The 18,511-nt window shown below is 31.7% G+C and overlaps 2 protein-coding genes across 3 annotated transcripts; both read left to right on the forward strand.

The window, feature by feature from the left end:
* The first annotated feature begins 1,518 nt into the window (after window positions 1-1,518).
* Window positions 1,519-7,990, forward strand: LOC141717716 (uncharacterized). 2 transcript variants are annotated; one of them, XM_074519895.1, is made up of 5 exons: window positions 1,519-1,879; window positions 2,204-2,519; window positions 3,302-3,461; window positions 3,572-4,086; window positions 4,705-4,968. In XM_074519895.1, the coding sequence occupies exons 1-4, from the start codon at window positions 1,739-1,741 to the stop codon at window positions 4,038-4,040; spliced, it is 1,086 nt and encodes a 361-aa protein (XP_074375996.1). In that variant the 5' UTR covers window positions 1,519-1,738; the 3' UTR covers window positions 4,041-4,086; window positions 4,705-4,968. The 2 variants fall into 2 exon arrangements, with proteins under 2 accessions (XP_074375996.1, XP_074375995.1); XM_074519894.1 differs by lacking the exon at window positions 4,705-4,968 and adding an exon at window positions 7,647-7,990 and having other exon boundaries at window positions 1,520-1,879.
* Window positions 7,991-15,780: 7,790 nt separating this feature from the next.
* On the forward strand, window positions 15,781-17,652 carry LOC141717718 (transcription factor MYB30-like). Its single transcript, XM_074519896.1, has 3 exons — window positions 15,781-16,041; window positions 16,257-16,386; window positions 16,472-17,652. Exons 1-3 carry the CDS (start codon window positions 15,909-15,911, stop codon window positions 17,520-17,522), a joined length of 1,314 nt encoding a protein of 437 aa, XP_074375997.1. The 5' UTR covers window positions 15,781-15,908; the 3' UTR covers window positions 17,523-17,652.
* Window positions 17,653-18,511: the final 859 nt, after the last annotated feature.

Here is an 18,511-nt window from a genome sequence, read left to right on the forward strand (position 1 = left end):
GCTCTTTATCAACAAAGAGCCTATAAATTTTGTAGCAAAAGATTCTTAATTTTAATATAAAATTAAGTGAGTTATAATAATTTGTGTTCTTTATTTTTTGCAAGCTTAATTTATGCATGAACACATTTTACTACAAGATTTAATTTACTTTGTTCAACCAAAAACATTCAAGAAAAGGTCAAAAACAGTAAAACACATTTACCCCCCCCTCTATGTGTTATTCATTTCCTAACAAGATCAAATGCAGCTTGATCTATAAAGTATGTCACGGGTCCTTTGTTTAGTTGTAACAAATAGATCTAGAAAATCTTGTATTCTCTTAAGAGAAGTAGCTGAGTTCTTATTTTAAAGAACACAGATTTGTAGCAAGACAAATTTGATTTAATATAAATCAAGTGAGTTTTTGATAATCTGCTTGTGTGTTTGCATTTAGTATTTTATCTCTACAAATTCCTACAACTGTTTTGTTCCATAAGCCAAAAGATTATTCAAATTCAAGAAAACACATTCAGCCCCCTATGTGTTGCATTTTATAACTAACGTGATTGTATATAACGGAAGACACATTTATTTATACAAATAATTCGAAATAGATAAATCAATATTGGTTCCCCTTTCACAATCTTAACCATCTTCCACCTGTAACACAAAATATATATTGTTATTTTTTAGCTAATTTATTAATCGAGAGTGAAATACATTATCTCTTTATGTTGAGACATAAGAAAATATTAATTTAGTGACTATTTTTTTATTGCTTACTTTTTTAAGAACAATAGATTTAATTCAATAACAAAAAGTCATACGACGTCTACACAAATGATCAAGTTGAACAAATATAAAATGGATCAAATCTCCGGTCTTCATGCAAGTCTCGTGTAAAGGCGATCAAGCGATATGTTGAAGAAACTATATGTTCATGTACTTGTTTCATCACAATCACAATCCTAACGGGTTTAAGTTATTGACCATAAATGTAACCTAGTATAAACCTTCGTCACTAAGTCAGATCTAGCACTCACAATAAAGAAGAAAACAAATACACTCTCACCAATGAGAGAAAACAAACTGAAATTTTAAATAAAAATTTTAGATCTAAAAAAGCGAATTTTTTAAAAAGAGATAATCATTTTACCCTCAAATCTAATATACTCCGCTTGAATTAAAGATGAAAGAAAACTCAAGTTCCGACAATTGGATCTAAAAACAAACTAAACAAATTAAATAGGTAAAGATTCTTCACTGAAAAGAATAATTATCGAAAGAACAAAATAAACAATATAAATCAGGGGTCGGTTGGTTCGCCCAATATTAGAATATGAGTTTCAACCATTTCAACCTCATACGTTTGATTCAGAAAAATTGAATTTGATATCAATTCCTTAAACCCCAAAATATGGGTTTTTATATCCAAGTGGGGATGTGAGTATGAGGGATTTCTACGTATTATTTTAAATTATATTTAAGCAATAAAATGTTATTGTTTAATATTAAAAGAAGAATAAAAAAACTAGTACAAAAATGACGGTGTAAACGGCGAAATGTGAGAAGTTGTTTCCCCGGCAAAGAAAAGAGGGAAAGGATCATCATACATTCCCCCATTGGTCAACATTTATACACACCACCCACTCCCCCGATCTGTCATTGACTTACAAATCTGCAAAACCCTAATACATTTTAATTCTCAGCTTTAATATCACTACACAATAATATTCACTTATTAAAATTCATCCCCCAAATGGCTTCCTCTACAATTTTACACTTCTCATCTTCTCTATATTTCCCTTGTTCTTACAAAACACGAACACCCACTTTCCCAAAACATCTACTTGTCCGAGCTTCAGCTTCCCTTAATTACTCACCTGCTACCTCACTCAAGGTCTGTCTTAATCCCCACTTGTCATTTTTATAATTTAATTTGTTTTCCGTGTTTTATATATCTTGTCAATTTTTATGATTATTTGTTTCTTAACTTACCATGGTCCCAGAAATCGTATTCTGCTTCGATTATTCGTGTTGTCGTCCTAGTTTTGTGCAATTAAAACTTACAATAAACGTCGATCAATTGCATATATAGGTGGTTACAGTGACTTATTGTAGAATGTGGATATAATTTTGTTATAGCACTCGTATTTTGTAGCGAAATGTGAGCTATCTGTTTAAGTATTTGATAGGTCTCGGAATTGTGTTGTGTTTGTTTCAGACTAATAATTGGCAGTGGAAGTTTAAGGATAATTCTGTTAACATATATTTCGAAGAACATGAGAAGGAAAGTACTGAACCTACTAAGAATATTCTAATGATACCAACGATTTCGGATGTTAGTACTGTGGAAGAGTGGAGATTGGTGGCTAAAGACATTGTTCAACAAGTTGGAAAAGTTAATTGGCGGGCGACAATCATTGACTGGCCTGGTTTAGGTTATTCTGATAGGCCTAAGCTGGATTTTAACGCGGATGTTATGGAGAAGTTCTTGGTTGACTTCATTAATTCACCTGATAGTCCAATAAGCAGCTTCGGTGAGTATAATGGGCATCAATGTTTACATATCTTTGCGTTCTTCAAATATACAATGATCAGTTTTAACATGATGTAATTTCAGTTTGCAGTTTTTACTTCCATGTTATATAAATTGCTAAATTATTTATATAACTCTTATGTGCATTCAGAATTGCCTTGTACATGATATATCTGTGTATTAGAGTAATTTTTAAAACTTCAAATTTTAATAAGCTCTTACTGATGTCAAGAATAAATTCATTTGAATTATGCTATGGGAAATAATGCCTGTGTGTGTGTGACCACTATCCCTGTCTTTCTTTATTGTGTGTGTGCGCGTGTGTCCGTATAAGTGCGGGTAATTTTCAGGCAATTATGCAAGCATTTTATTTTCGTATTATACCTTAATTTGATCTGTCCATATAAAGTATGCGCAGAAAAAAGACGCATCAAATAAATAAATATATCTCTTCCTGAAGAGGATCATGATAATAACTTCTAGTTGCACTTGTATGGTCATGTCTGCGTCAATGAGGTTATGCAATTGAAGATATCGTGTACATGTTCTCTTTCATTCAGGGATAAGCAGTTAGACATCTTTTGTTTTTTTTTTGCATATATTAAGAAGATTTACTAATCACCCAGATAACTAAAAGCCAACTATTACCATTAATTGATCCTTCGTCGTGATACTGTATAAGAGTTGTCTTCTATTTCACAAAAAAAAAATCTTAGAACCCACAGATCACTATTAGTCAATCCCATTATACCTCAGCTAATGTATTGAACTCATGTAACATAGGGGATGACCTAGTAATCTTTGGAGGAGGACATGCAGCCACAATAGCAGTTCGTGCTGTGAAGAATAATTTGGTGAAGGCAACTGGCATTGCTGCTGTTGCACCAACATGGGCTGGCCCACTCCCAATCGTCTTTGGTAGAGATTCTGACATGGAAACAAGGTATTTTAAACTTTAGTATTTCATCTATGTGGGAACTTATATAAGCACCAATGCTTTCACTGAAGTAGTTTATGAACCTGATTTTCTTGGAGTTTTTGCTAAAATAACAGGTATGGGTTACTTAGGGGGACATTAAGGGCCCCTGCAGTTGGATGGATGATGTACAATGTTCTTGTCAGCAATGAAAAGTCCATAGAATCGCAGTACAAATCACATGTTTATGCAGATGCTAAAAACGTGACCCCGCAAATTATTGAAAGCAGATATGAACTGACAAAAAGGAAAGGTTCTCGCTATGTTCCTGCCGCTTTCTTAACTGGTCTACTTGACCCTGTGAAGTCCAGGGAGGAATTTGTTGAACTATTTGCAGATTTACAGGGGAAATTACCTGTTCTAGTTATGTCATCAACAGGTGCTCCTAAGAGGTCCAAAGCAGAAATGGAGGCTCTACGAGAAGCGAATGGGGTTAGCAGATTTGTCGAGGTTCCGGGTGCCCTTCTTCCACAAGAGGAGTATCCTACTATAGTTGCAGAAGAGCTCTATAGGTTTTTGCAGGAGGAATGTGAAGTGAAGGCTTAGAACTATAGGGTGAAGCCAGGGACGTTTCTCTGTCAATGATATAAAGGTAATTAGTTCTACATTTTGCCCTCTCATTTAGAAGCTGTTCTGCATATAAGTCATTTTTATGCATATACTGGGTTAGCCAAACACCCTCATAATAAATTATTTCATAAAAATTTTGTAATGAACATGTGATACATTTAAATTGGTGTCAGACCACATATAGATTCTCTTTCTCTTAATGAATAATATTACAGTTAAACCTCTTTAAAGTAATACCCTTGGGACCGGGAAAAAATATTACTTTACCGAATTTATTACTTTATCGATATAATAATATTTTATTACTTTATCGATAAAGTAATATTTTATTACTTTACCGAATTTTTATGTTTACGTGGTACAGTATAATATATAATGTACGTATAAAAACTAGAATTAATCACATGCAATGTATTTGATCTAAAATTACTTTTATTATGATTACTTATATCCAAAAACTAGATGCATGCATATTAAAATTGCACCAGATCAGTACATAAAGGTAACATGTGTTGTGTACGTTGTATTGAAACTCAACCATCTAATATTTATTGTAATTCTTAAATAAAAATACATGAAGAGACACCATAATATTAATGATAAGACTTTGTGATTAACTATACACTGAACCCGACGATAGCAATGTCATCCCAAGCGTGTCATCAAAGGAAGCATTTCAAGCACTCACCACTTTGAACAATTACTTGTTACAACACGAGCAAAACATACCAGGAGTTATTTTTGCTTTACATAAAGTCAAGGACGAGATTAATTTTGGCTTTGGTGGAAAGAAGAAACAAGCTACAATAGATTCATATTTTAATAAGAATTAAATTTTGTAATCATATACATTATACAGTATATATATATATATATAATTATGGAATTATTACTTTACATATTACTTGGGCCCTTAATGACTTTCGAATTTTTTATTATCTTATGCTTTTAGCGAGAATATTACTTTACAACATTGGCCCAAGTTGGGACCGATGAAAATTATTACTTAAGCGAGGTTATTACTTTATCGGATATTACTTAATCGAGGTTTAACTGTATTGTACTTCTTCTATTCACATATTAATATACTTAGCTTCTGCCTTGCATTTTAGTTCCACTCTCTAGAATACGTTATATGAATAATTTTGTCGAATAATATGATTATACGAGCAGTAATCAAGCATATGAATTCGAACTTTCAAACAGATAGCCACATGATAACAGATAGATTTGGCTTTAGCCTTTATATATACTAGATATACAGTGACAAGCTATACCATATATTATTATAAGATACTGCAGTGGATTAGGCTATATAATACATTTCAAATAATAAGATAAACTTATAAATACATTTCAAATTTCTGCCTGTATATAAAAATCTTGACCCCCTTATTATAAGATAGTTTATGAGAAGTATGAAAGAAGCTAAGTAGAGTACATAGGTACCCAAGGAGGCAAGGATAGACCAGCTTTGAAACCATATAGAAACTACAAGGTGGAGATGAAATACAGAAGTACTATTTGGAATTTATGCTGAACTGGTACAGTTAGAATCATGGTGGCATTTGGTTGGTTTATGATAACAGGAGTTAATTATGTCTAACCAAACAAGTGAATAGTTTACTGTTTATCATAACGTCCTCCTTAACCTGTGGCCGAGACCCGCATAATTATGCAAATGGAAGATTGCCAATCAACTTGCGTCTATGCCCGAACTCCAAAAGCAAGAGCTGCAAAAGTTAAAAGGAAAAAAAAATGATGTGATCTTCTCTGATGAGCTTTTTGTATCGTGTTGACCCATCATTATAACCTGTCAGGAAAACTATGTAATGTATAATACTAAAATGATTAAGTTTCTAATAATGAACTGTAACTGTGTTTCATGCTAGTATTTACAGAATCCAATTTTAAAGTAGTAGTATTTACTATGCACGAATTCCCCTCCCCTCCATTGCTGTACTGGCCAAGTAGGTGTGAGTTTTCTTTTTCCATTGGAATGAGATTAGGTGCTGCATTCTGCTGAAATTAATTGTCCCGTTGCTGTTTGTAAGATTAAACAAGATAAATTTTCCATCGAAACCCAGGAGTATTTAGCCTTGCAATGGGACAAGGCCTAAGAACCTGTGATGAGTTCAGAAAGACACATGAGTCCTGACATGAGAATTCTTAGTAACATCATTCGTCACTACTATGCATTCTATAACACGCAAATGAAGTATATACAAGAAATGTAACTTGAACAATAATAAGAAACATTAATCTTTAGAGCTAATCACCCCTTGTTACCGAACAAATATATATGCCAGATAATAGAGGCCAAGTTACCAGCTTTTAGCATATCACAGCAGGCAAATTAGTAAATCATCAATTTAAAAAAATTCACACACTGAAATCTAAATAAAATAAAGGTACAAAATGTTGCATGTTGAGAGTGCCGCAGAAGTAGACCATAAATGTGAAGAGGCATGGGGCATTTGCCAACATGTATTGTTGACTTCAAGGACAAACAGAGTAGCGAGGGTGGCTTTTTCCTATGGAGATGATTGTAAATATTATTTACTCATTTTTTATCGAGATGCTTTGGATTTACTGCCATTTATTAGTTCTGGACATTCCCAATCTATCTTTCCATGTTTTAAAGCTTCCATTTATCCATATGAATCAGCTCGAGTGAAGGTGATATTTAAAATTTCCCATAGAGAGTTACCCCTCATGAAATTGTGAAAGAGGTTCTACGAAACTCTCTCAGTCCAGCCTGGACACTTGAAGATTATTTTTTTACTGAGAGCTGCAAAAGTATTCAGCCTAGCTTTTCATGAAATGGGAATGAGTCTTGAAAAACAGGGTCATTTTTGTATTAGAGCTTGGAGTACATTTTAGAGTTAATTGCACTTTGCAACCCCTACCTTTCATTGAATAACAAAACTATATACTTACTTTTAAAAAAACAGTTTGCAACCCCTAACTTTAGACATCAAATACAATATGCATCCCTTTAACCATTTTGTTAAAATATTTATATTGTGGAGGGTAAAATTGAAATTCAACAAAATATTTAAATAATAATTTTAATTTTTTTTAAATTAAACTAAAATTTAGAATTTCAAATTATAAAAATTATATTAATGTCAATTATTTTATTATTAGGTATAATTTTTAAAATTTAGATATATTTAGAAACTTTATGATTATATATATAAACATATATCTTACTTAATAAATATATTTTAAGTATTTAACATTATGATTAATTTAGAGTATTACTGATAGAAAAATAACTATAATTTTTTCATGTAAAAAATGCATTAAAACAAATATTTTAACTAATTTGAAATTTTAATTATTAATATTAACATCTTAATTTCAATTTTATAAGCGCAAGAGATGCATGTTGTAGTTGATATTGAAAGTTAAGGGTTGCAAACTGTATTTTACAAAGTAGGTATATTGTTTTGATTTTAAATGAAAGATGAGGTTGCAAAGTGCAATTAATTCTACATTTTATTTGCAAATTCACTGTTTGCTTACCACAAAATCAATATGATTGATTTAAAGTAGGCCACATTTTGTTGTTTGCAGGAACTGTCTGCTTTAATGTCTAATTTGCAACTTGGGAAGTGTTGCTTGTTCACTCAATGACCCTGTCATTACCATACAGTAGAAAGTACAATTCCACGCAATGGGGCAATCGGGTTGTTCTGAATTAATTTTCTAGTCTTTAATGACGTCTTGCATTTTATTTCTATGAACTTGCTTTAGCTAGTATTCCAAACATGTTTCTTCGTTGAAGATGTTAGCTATAAAAGAGAAGTTAAAAAACAAGTAATCTGATTATCTGAAGATGATACCTCAACCCACTATATGTGTAATCATTTGAACGTGATTGCTTTACAATAAAATATCTGAAATGACACCAGAAACTTGCGAATTTATGTTATTTCTGGACTTACTATTAAGAGAAGAATGTATTACATTATGGTTGTGCTTCGCTAGGGACTGTTATTGAATGTCAATGTTTGTGTAGTTTTAAATGGACAAGCAACTACTTGTGTACTTTCAAATAAAAGTATTTGTCCATTTTACTGTTTGCAAACTTTGCATTTAGAAGTAGGGGTCTCTAACAGATCAAGAGCTTTGCTTAACCAGAAATTTAATGCCGAGGTCTTGGATTAATTAGACCGCGAAGATTAGTCTAGGGGGTGGCATCAGGCAGCCACCGTGGCTGGGCTGCCTGCTATATTATGTAGACTTGTTCATGTGATTGACCTTGGAGTCTGAATATCCATAGAATTATCCGTTGTTTACTCAGTCAGTGCCTTAATGCCATTGTCTTCCAGAAAAGCAACTACAGCGCCGCCCTGATGGCTTTAGGGAACAATTCAGTTATGTCACTTTCTTTCCCTCTCAATCGCTACTGTTGTGAAAGAAAACCAATTCTAGACTCCAGAGACAAACTGGTCCGAATCTTCAACTAGTCTGTCGGCATTTATCAATTCAATTTATCTGTATGTTTATGACTGTTACTCTTGCACACATCAGAAGTCGAACTCTTGCCCTCCCATAATGATGGACAAGAATTCAAAATTACGATTTTGAATTTACATGTTATGAATCTGTATGAAAAATATACGTCTAAAGCCGGAACAAACAAAGAAACTTCACGACCTAATCAAACATAGGCATGGTCTGTGAAGCTGAATTAATTGCGCAACCCTACTCATAAGAGTAGCCAGTTAAAGTTACAGGTGTTCCATCCCTCTTTAATCGCATGAACGCGTTTAAATACTACTCGTAAATACTATAGCATCCCCCACTACGGCAGTACTTGTCTAAGTCTGTAACTACAAAAACGTCTTCTTCATCTCTCATCTCTCCCGTGTTTCACACAGTGTTGAGATGGTGTTAAACTGTAATTTTTATACGTGTCCAAGGTTTCATACGTGTCCCGATGTTTTCCATGACCATCAGACCGGGGACAGAGCCAGAAACCGGGATATGGGGTGGCCAAATTTTTTTATGAATAACTAATATATTATTTTAATTTATTATATATTAAATAAATTCATAAATATTATTTTTAACAATTTCAATATACAAAATATACTTGAATTTGTGTATCTAAATTCACAACTATCGTAAATATCATTAATATTAGTCCTAAATTTATAAAATTTATATATTTTTCAGAGGGCGAAAATTGAATTTTTTTTTACTATTAAACATATAAATATGTAATTTTTTTCATATATTATAGTATTAATTTCACGATTATATCGGAGTTTGGGGTTGCGGCCGCACACCCCTTGCCTCCGTCCCTGCATCAGAAAAATTCAGCTACCAAGCATTTAGAAAATCAAGAACAAATTTAATTTGGGTTTGATTAATTCTAAATCATGATCCAATCACAGGTCTTTGTAGTTTTGTGGTTGAAAAACCTGACTCTTAAGTCTCAGCAAAATTGCAAAAAAAAAAGAAAAAATAATGTATTTTAGAATCGGAACATGTTTACTTCTAGGTGTGCGGGTATGGACCATGGGGGTGAGCGGGTCCACTAACATACCTACCAGGCCCAATCACAGTGGTAGGTTGCTTTGTCTTTACCTTTCATATAATTGTATGCAATTTTCAACTTATCAATTCTGTTTATGTACAAACAAGTGGCTCCCCCCTTCACCATACACATCTTTCAATCTCAAATATTAAAACATTTTTTTAGTAATTTTAATTAATTCAACAATTTCCTCCTTTTGTTCCCCGCTTATATTGATTTTTTTTGGTTTGACAAGGATATATTTATTATTATATGCATTAAAATTATTTTGTCAAACTTTGCAATATATATTATAACCTGATTATAAGTGAGTGTAAAGTGAGCCGGAAGGTTTCATTTCATAGTGTACAGGTTAAAAAGTTACACGTGTAATGATATGGGTTGATTTGGACCCAACCGGGCTTTATTAGGTTGCTAGTGTGGGCCTATGCATGGTTAAGAATTCAGCTCAATTGATTATAATTGAATAAGTTAATGCCAAGATTCTTTTTGGTTTTTTACGGAATATGTGATTTAAGATGTATAAAAATAATTCTCTTATATAATTTTCTATAAAATATGTTTATAATAAACTTAAATTCAACATGTATAGTTTTATTTTAGAAAATAAAAACTAATTAACATATAAAAGTGCCTTTTATTTATATTTGAAAATAGAATAAATGACCAAAATATCTCCTTGTTTACGAGTATGTAATAAGAATATCATTTTTAAATAATTTGGCCAAAAATACTGATTTTTTAAGTTGAATATTACTAATACACATTTTATAAATGAGTAATTTGTGTAAAAAATTAAAAAATAAATAAATAAATATTTAGAGATACGTAGTGCGTATGGTAATACGCATTTATGATATGCGTATTCTTCTTTTTTTAATTTTTTTACGAAATACCCATTTTTCAATTGTGTAATAGACCTAATTATTTCTCAAATGTGTATTAGACGGGTATTTTTTATCATAAACTTAAAAAATGTTATTTTTGTTATAATTTTTTTAAAATTACATATTTTTGGACATCATTCTTCAACATACGTTCTACAAGTATCGTACATGAAAATGAATATTATGTATTAGTTTATGTTTTGTTTTATGCTAGGAAGAAAAATAAAATCCAAACTTAAATGCATGTGAAACAATTTCTGCGATTTTCACTTGTAGATATATAATTTCCAGTAAAAATAAGTTAACAGATACTGTAAACTCAATTATTTATTTACCTAGTACCCATGTCGGTTGTCGGCAACTCGGCATGAAAACTTACCATCTTTCATGTGTTACCAGCTTTCATCCTTGCATCATTTTGCTGATGTGAATAAAATTTAATAATTATTTTTAAAAAATATATTTATAATATTACTAATTTATTTAAAACAATATTTTATTTATTCAAGCTTATCAAAATACATAAAACATTAAATAGAATTAATTCCCAACTGATTTCTTCCAACACCGCCCATGTCATAGAGTATAGTAGCCATTTACACTAGCATTGTAGTTATCCAATTCATTCTCTCAAATTTTGCCAAAGTTCTCAGCAAGGATAAAATCTATTTTTACAATAATAAAAATTACATAATTACATATTTTAATAATTATCAACGATGAGAAGCCATCACTAACTAATTAATTTTCATCCACATGCATGCAATAGGTTGGTTAAGGTCAAACAATTTGTATTTAACCTTTTAATTATTTTGATCACCAAAATGATTAGGTTGCATGATTGTATACCACACTCATTTTTAACTGAGTTACATAGACTACAAGTACGAATGTATAATTCTTCCGATTTGCTGACTAAAAGTATGCAAATTTTTAAATTTCTTTATATCACAATTAATCTATAGAGACTTGACTCATGTGTATGCATAGTTTTCAGAGTGAAATATCTTTACAAATCTTCAGCAGCTACAAGAGGATATATATGAAATCTTGCTTACAGTTTCATATCACAAAACTTTACTATAACCATGACATATACAGTTTCACTGGTGGTTGAACAAATGACTAGTCTACCCACCCTATTAAAAGCTTCAACTTTCGTTTCATAGATCATATGTATAGGATGAATACGCAGCAATTCATTTTTTATTTTTCTTCTCATATAAAATTGTGCTTCCGTTACAAACAATTAGTTTAATTACTCTATATGAGCGTATAGATTTGCTGCAGTTTTAATATCAAATGTGAAAATTTGAATATGTCAGTAGCCCAGGGGTACATTAACCTAACTTCTGGACTAGTTGGTGAAGGAATTAGAATTCTTAATTTGAAGCTGAATATGATTTAGTTACATCATCAGTCCTTAAACCTGGAGACTTTGGAAAATTCTGGACCAGTTTTCTGTGGCATTCTTAGGTAAGATTAGTATGACCACGTAATTGACTATTTAGGTTTACATATGTACAGAATATCTGTAAACTGAATTACTACCATCATCCGCATTCAATTTTCACATATTTTTATGTGTGTACATTGCATATTTGCATGGGTATCTGCATGTCACAACACAATATGTAGAAAGGAAAATACTTCATGCATAAGACTGGATACAAAAAACTTTTCACCTGTGTCTCATTTTTATTTCTTTACCGTTTTTTCCTCTTACTATTGACATGTATTTTAAGACTGATAAAAAGTATATAATTTCATGATTTATTTTAAAACATTTCTTTTTTTAATAAAAATTTATACGTCATTTTTTCATTTCAAAAAAAGATGGTGAAATAATTTTGTATTAGTCTTAAAGACAGAGGAAGCATGTGTTAAGTTTTTAGTGGAATGGATAACTCACATACATAGTGTCCGTTTGAAAAATCTGAAAATAAATAACTTATAACTTAAAATGAATAAGTAAATTATAAGTGATAAATAGAAAAATACTTATAAGTTAAATAAGTGTTTGAATAATTTTACTTATAAGTCAAATTTTTTTTCTTAAATGAACTAAAATAAATAATTATTAAATATAATTATCATAATTCTTGAATTTGAAGTTAGATTAATATTTAAAATTATATATTTTAAAACTGAGATTAGTAAATCAATAAAAAATCAAAATAAGTCGAGGAAAAGTACGTCGTTACCAACATTCAACTTATCAATTATAAATTCAACTTATAAGTTATAAATTCAACTTATAAATTGAGGTCGATAAACGTTAGCTGATTTATAAGCCATAAGTGACTTATAACCGCGACACCAAACAGGCCCACAGTACTCATCACATAAATATTGATAGGAACCTTATAAATTTTTACTAATATTTTATTTAGTAAAATATTTTGCATGCCAAGTCCTCCTCACTCGGATGCAAGAGTAAGAATGAGTCAAGGAGATCGAAAATGTGCACAAGGTCTTCACGTTTCTTGATGTTTATCCCAGGAAAAAGCTGATTTACACTCTCCGCCGGGAGGTTGAACATTAATTGACAGGGAAGAGTAGATAGAAATAGTCAACAGGCTGGCCCTGGGATGCATATCGTAGTTTGTCTACTGTTTTTTGCCTTTTTTTCAACACCTCGTACATCATTCGTTTTGGACTGCTGCGATTTTCATTGTAACCAACGTTCACATTACTAATGTTTTGATGTTGTACTGGTTGTATGCAACAGGGATAAATATTCTTAGTACTGTCAATTTACTGCCGACTGTAACTCTGTAAGCAATTTTAAAATAGAACAAATTCGGGGGACTCCATGGAGTATATTAATTAGTTAGACAATATTGGGTATAATTTAAATAAATATCGACTTATATCAATGCCCAATCATGTACTAGGTTACATGTAGCTCAGTGAAAATGAGGTTTTGCAACACAATTTTTAGAATTATTATTAAAAATTTATTATTTGTTGTTGAAAAAGTGTCGAATAATCACGTACTAATCCCTAATCCCTGAAATCTAACATCTAGGTTAGACACGTATATACAGTGAAGAAGATGTACAGAAAACAAAGGGGAAATGCCGACTTTTAATTACTTTTGTTTTGTTGTCTTAAACTACATTTCACAAAGCCAGACGTATTTGATAGTGCACCTCTTATGCCTTGTTTGAGAAAGTAGGACAATAAAAGGTTTCATACTATTACCCAGATTGTCAACCCCCAATTGTTTTAAGTTGTTAATGTTTCTTTTTTTGTTGGGATGGATCATATTCATAGAGTAACACTTTAGAATTTAACTTTTCATATTAGCCTACCCCATCAAGACAATCTTGGGAGCTCACATTTGATTGACAGGCTCTCCGAAAGTATATAAATGAATTTGTCACTTTTTGATTTGGATATGGAGATATAAGAGCATCTCCAATATTATTAGCTATATGCTAAAATAGTACAAAATAGATATTATGTAAAAATTTGTTAAATCTCTAAGCAATTGTATTTTAGTGGTATTAGCTAAAATAATTAGCTACATTTGAAAAGAGTTTTATTGTTATTTTCAAATTTTAACAATTATAATAAATGATAGTTTTTAACATATATATTTGTGAAGAAATTATTAACAATAAATTAATTATTTTTTAGTGAATACAAGTGAAACTAAAATATTAAATTTATTAAAACCTATTTAAGGATATTATTCTTATATTATAAACATCAAAAGAATTAGTTAAAAATATTACGTTTATATATTATAAAATATTTAACTAATTTTATTATTATATTAGTTTATTAATAGTTTTAAAATTATAAAATATATATTAAAATTATTATATAAGTATTTAATGAAATTTGTTTAACAAAGAAAAAATTTACATTTTTTCATAAAATAATTTCACACTTCACATTATATAAAATTAAAATAATATATATTTGTGTGATGAACAAGTATATACATCCTAGGTTAAAACGCCAGAATTCTTTATTTTAGAGGATCAGGGATAGAGTTTTTGATAGTGAAATGAAGTGGAGTGAATATAGATGATTTAATCAACAAATCCAGGTTCTTGTTTATAGTATCTAAAAATATATATAACAGGTGTCTATGTTAGAGTTGTAATTTTTTTTATCTATCATCTATATTTTGAAATTATAGCTGCCATCTAGATTTTATTACTATATTGCTAACACGTGCATCCCTTGAAGATGCTCTAACTATCCTCTACACACTAGCTATTTATGTTGTGAATAGAAATCTGGAATAAGAATAATTTGTTTTGTTTATTAGCCCAAGGCAGAAGGTAATGCACTAATGCTGCCATTGTAATTAATAAAAATTCAAATATTCCAAATTTTTATATATATATATACCCACTCTCTATTTAATCATTTAATTATCTACACTTTTTTATATTATTGGAAGTATTATTTTAACTTTTTTTGATAATAGTAATTATATATTTTTATTATAACCGATAAAATTGTAAAACGCCAAGTCTAACTTAAAATCTCAAAAAACTCAATAGAAGTCATAGTGAATACTCTGTTTACCCTATTTTTTAATGCTCCTGTGGTCTGCAGGTATTATTATAAAGGGTACTGACTTTGAGATTAAGGGTCCCTTAACAATTACTACGGGGTGACACGATTAACACACTATAGTACAAAACTATCTATATAATTCATTTCGTTTTCGTTTAAATTTTTACCTTTCGGTCAATAAAATTGCTAAACCAGTGTATATATGTCTATAGTACATGTCTTACATTGTATACATTCATTTGATAACAATGGATCAATTTCAATTTTAAAAGCTGATCAATTTAATTTAAGAACAAATGAGAAAACTGTTTCTAGCAGGAAATAAGCCTCTCTATATAATTTATTTGTCACTTTATTTTTTTGGAAAACATTACCGACATTGTAATTTTGGCACATCTCTTGTTTTCATATTCATAACAAAGTGTCTATCTATCTAACTTTCGATTAAAATAAATATTCTGTATTTCAAATTTTTTGACAGCTATCAATATAAAATAGGCATATAAGGCTATGTGATACTTATCCTGTGGTTTGTGTGAAGAGAAGAGATCTAAAAGCTGACTTTGCAACAACAGTAAATGCTCCTTGTTGCACTTTGACTCTCCTCAAGAATTTCTTGCATTTCTTTTACCATTATCTCCAAACTTAGTCAACTGCCTTGCGTATGTCTCCAGTAGTTTTTTTCTCATTGTACAATGACCATCAAGTCTATATATATGGACCTGTAGGCCTTCTCTAAATCCATTGTTTTACCATCTCTTCTCTTCCGTACTAGAAGAAGCTGGATAAACTTACATTTATCAAAAAAATTCTCAAAACTTGTGCAGATTTATTTACACATCTTCTATACCAAGAATCAAAATGGGAAGACCACCATGCAGTGAGAAAAAAGGAGTGAAGAAAGGGCCATGGACTCCAGAGGAGGACATAATCTTGGTGTCTTACATTCAAGAACACGGTCCCGGAAACTGGAGGGCTGTTCCTACTAATACTGGTATGGATTATGATTTTATTTTCTATAAGCTGTACATATCTTTTTGTATTGTTGTGATGCTTGGTCCTGAATCATGATCATGAACATGATCATTACTAGTGTATTTAATTGTTCCATCTACCCTTTGTCGTTAACAAGTTAATTGTTTTCTTGATTTTCTGAAATTATATGTTATCATGAACTAATCATGTTACATGAATGTTTTGATTGTTCAGGCTTGTTGAGATGCAGTAAGAGTTGTAGGCTCAGGTGGACTAATTATCTCAGGCCCGGGATTAAGCGCGGTAATTTTACAGAACAGGAGGAGAAGATGATCATCCACCTCCAAGCTCTTCTTGGCAATAGGTAGATTTTTTTTCCTTTACATGTACAATTTATTTATTTTTAGATTATTTATAATTGCTAATGTTTGGTTTTGTGAATTATACAGATGGGCTGCTATAGCTTCTTACCTCCCACAAAGAACAGATAATGATATAAAGAACTACTGGAACACTCATCTGAAAAAGAAGCTTCAAAAGAGCCAGGGGCATGGTGATGATGGAAATGATACTAGTGGAACCAATTCAGAGGCTTCGTCTTCAGCATCGAAGGGTCAGTGGGAAAGAAGGCTTCAAACGGATATCCACAGGGCTAAACAAGCCCTTTGTGAAGCTCTGTCCCTTGACAAATCTCCGACAACAAGTACTATTACTACTGCTTCCCCTGCATCCTCGGTCCAAGCACCACCTCCACCTGTTTCCACCGTTGCACCACCTGTCCAAACATCATCAACTTCCTATGCTTCGAATGCTGACAACATAGCTCGATTGCTCCAAACTTGGATGAAAAGGTCTTCAAATTCTTCAACCTCGTCTCAGGATCATCAAACAAACTCATCCGATATTACAACTGCTCACGAGTACTCCAACTCTATCAACAATAATAACAATCATCATCAAGTTGGAGGTACTAGTGCAGCGGGTTATAGTTCAGCTAGCGAAGGACACACACCAGAACACGGGGTTGCTGGTGGTCGTGGTGGAATGGAGTCAATGTTCAACGTCTACAACTCTTCCAACAAATATTCGTCTCCAACAGATGTATCTATGGATGATGCAGCCAATTTTCGGATGGAAAATAACGTGAACAACGGTCTATTCATGTTACAAGATCACGATGTGGAAAAGCCAAATGTCAACAACAGCAACTCTCTGTATCAGCAGCAGCAGCGGCTACAACAAAGTGCCTTCTCTAACTCTGATAGAGAAGTGGCTCTTAGACGATGTCACCGCTGCTACACCACGAACTGGACAAGACAACTTAATGATGAACATGTATTGAGATTTGAGAAGCTAATTTGGGGATCTTCAGTCCTGCTAATTAACTTTGAGGAGGATCTCTTTAATAGGGATAAAGAGCATCGAAGATTAAACACCAACTGTACATATATATTAGTCATAGTGATTATGTATGTTATTATGCATGTGTACTGGATATGATATAGTTATAATCTGCATGTAATCAGTTCTGTTAGAACACAAGTATATATTGTAAGACTATAATGGTACTTTAGATTGTGCACAACTGAATGTATCTTGTAATCATATATGAGAATTGCTACTTTAAATCTGTCTTGAGCAGTACAGGACCAATACATTTTCGATATTACTATGTAAATAAACATAGATTTAATGTCATTCTGAGAAACAAAATGACAGCTAACTTCTTCATTTTAGGATTGGCAATGATAAAATCGAATTTTATGAAATATGTTGGGATGCTTGTTGCACGAAACCTAGTACGTTTCTAAATAAAATTTGTTTCATCCAAATCATGCAGTGAGCAGAGCTCTAGCGGTATACTAGTACCATCTTTGGAGGATGTAATGTTTCATCCTTTTCAGTTCACATGAGGTAGTATGAACTATAGCTTTGTCAGTATCAGTTTCCTGAACCTTTGCAGGCACTAAGTTGCATCCAGTTAACAGTTTAACACGCAATTCTTTCGTGTTTAATCTCTATAAGGTTGTCGTCCTGCCTAGCCTGTACCGAATACTCTCCAACACTCGAAGATCATTATTATGATCACCCAACAGAGCAGAGCTGCAGAGGCCAAGTATACCAGTCAACTTGAATGGTAGAGTATTTTCCAGTTGAGCCAACCTTTGTCATACCATTTCTATCTAATTTTTGTCCAGAGTTAAAAATTACATCATAAAATACTTAAATCCTGGATGCTTTATACTCAAAATTCAGTTGGTTAATACACACCAAGAGTTGATTATTGTAACTAAAACAAAATGCGTTTATGGCCTAAAGTTGAACAGATCTGTACATAGTTAAGTTATTCAAGAAATGCACAAGTCTTCTGTCATATACAGAAACCTGGTCAACACCATGAGCAATATGCTCTATACATCCCAGTTTACAAAATAGAGAAAGAATTTAAAAAAAATAGCTTGGAAATTAGTATATATTCTTTCTTTATC

This window comes from Apium graveolens, chromosome 4, assembly GCF_009905375.1.
Source record: "Apium graveolens cultivar Ventura chromosome 4, ASM990537v1, whole genome shotgun sequence".
In the NCBI taxonomy this organism is placed as follows: Eukaryota; Viridiplantae; Streptophyta; class Magnoliopsida; order Apiales; family Apiaceae; genus Apium; species Apium graveolens.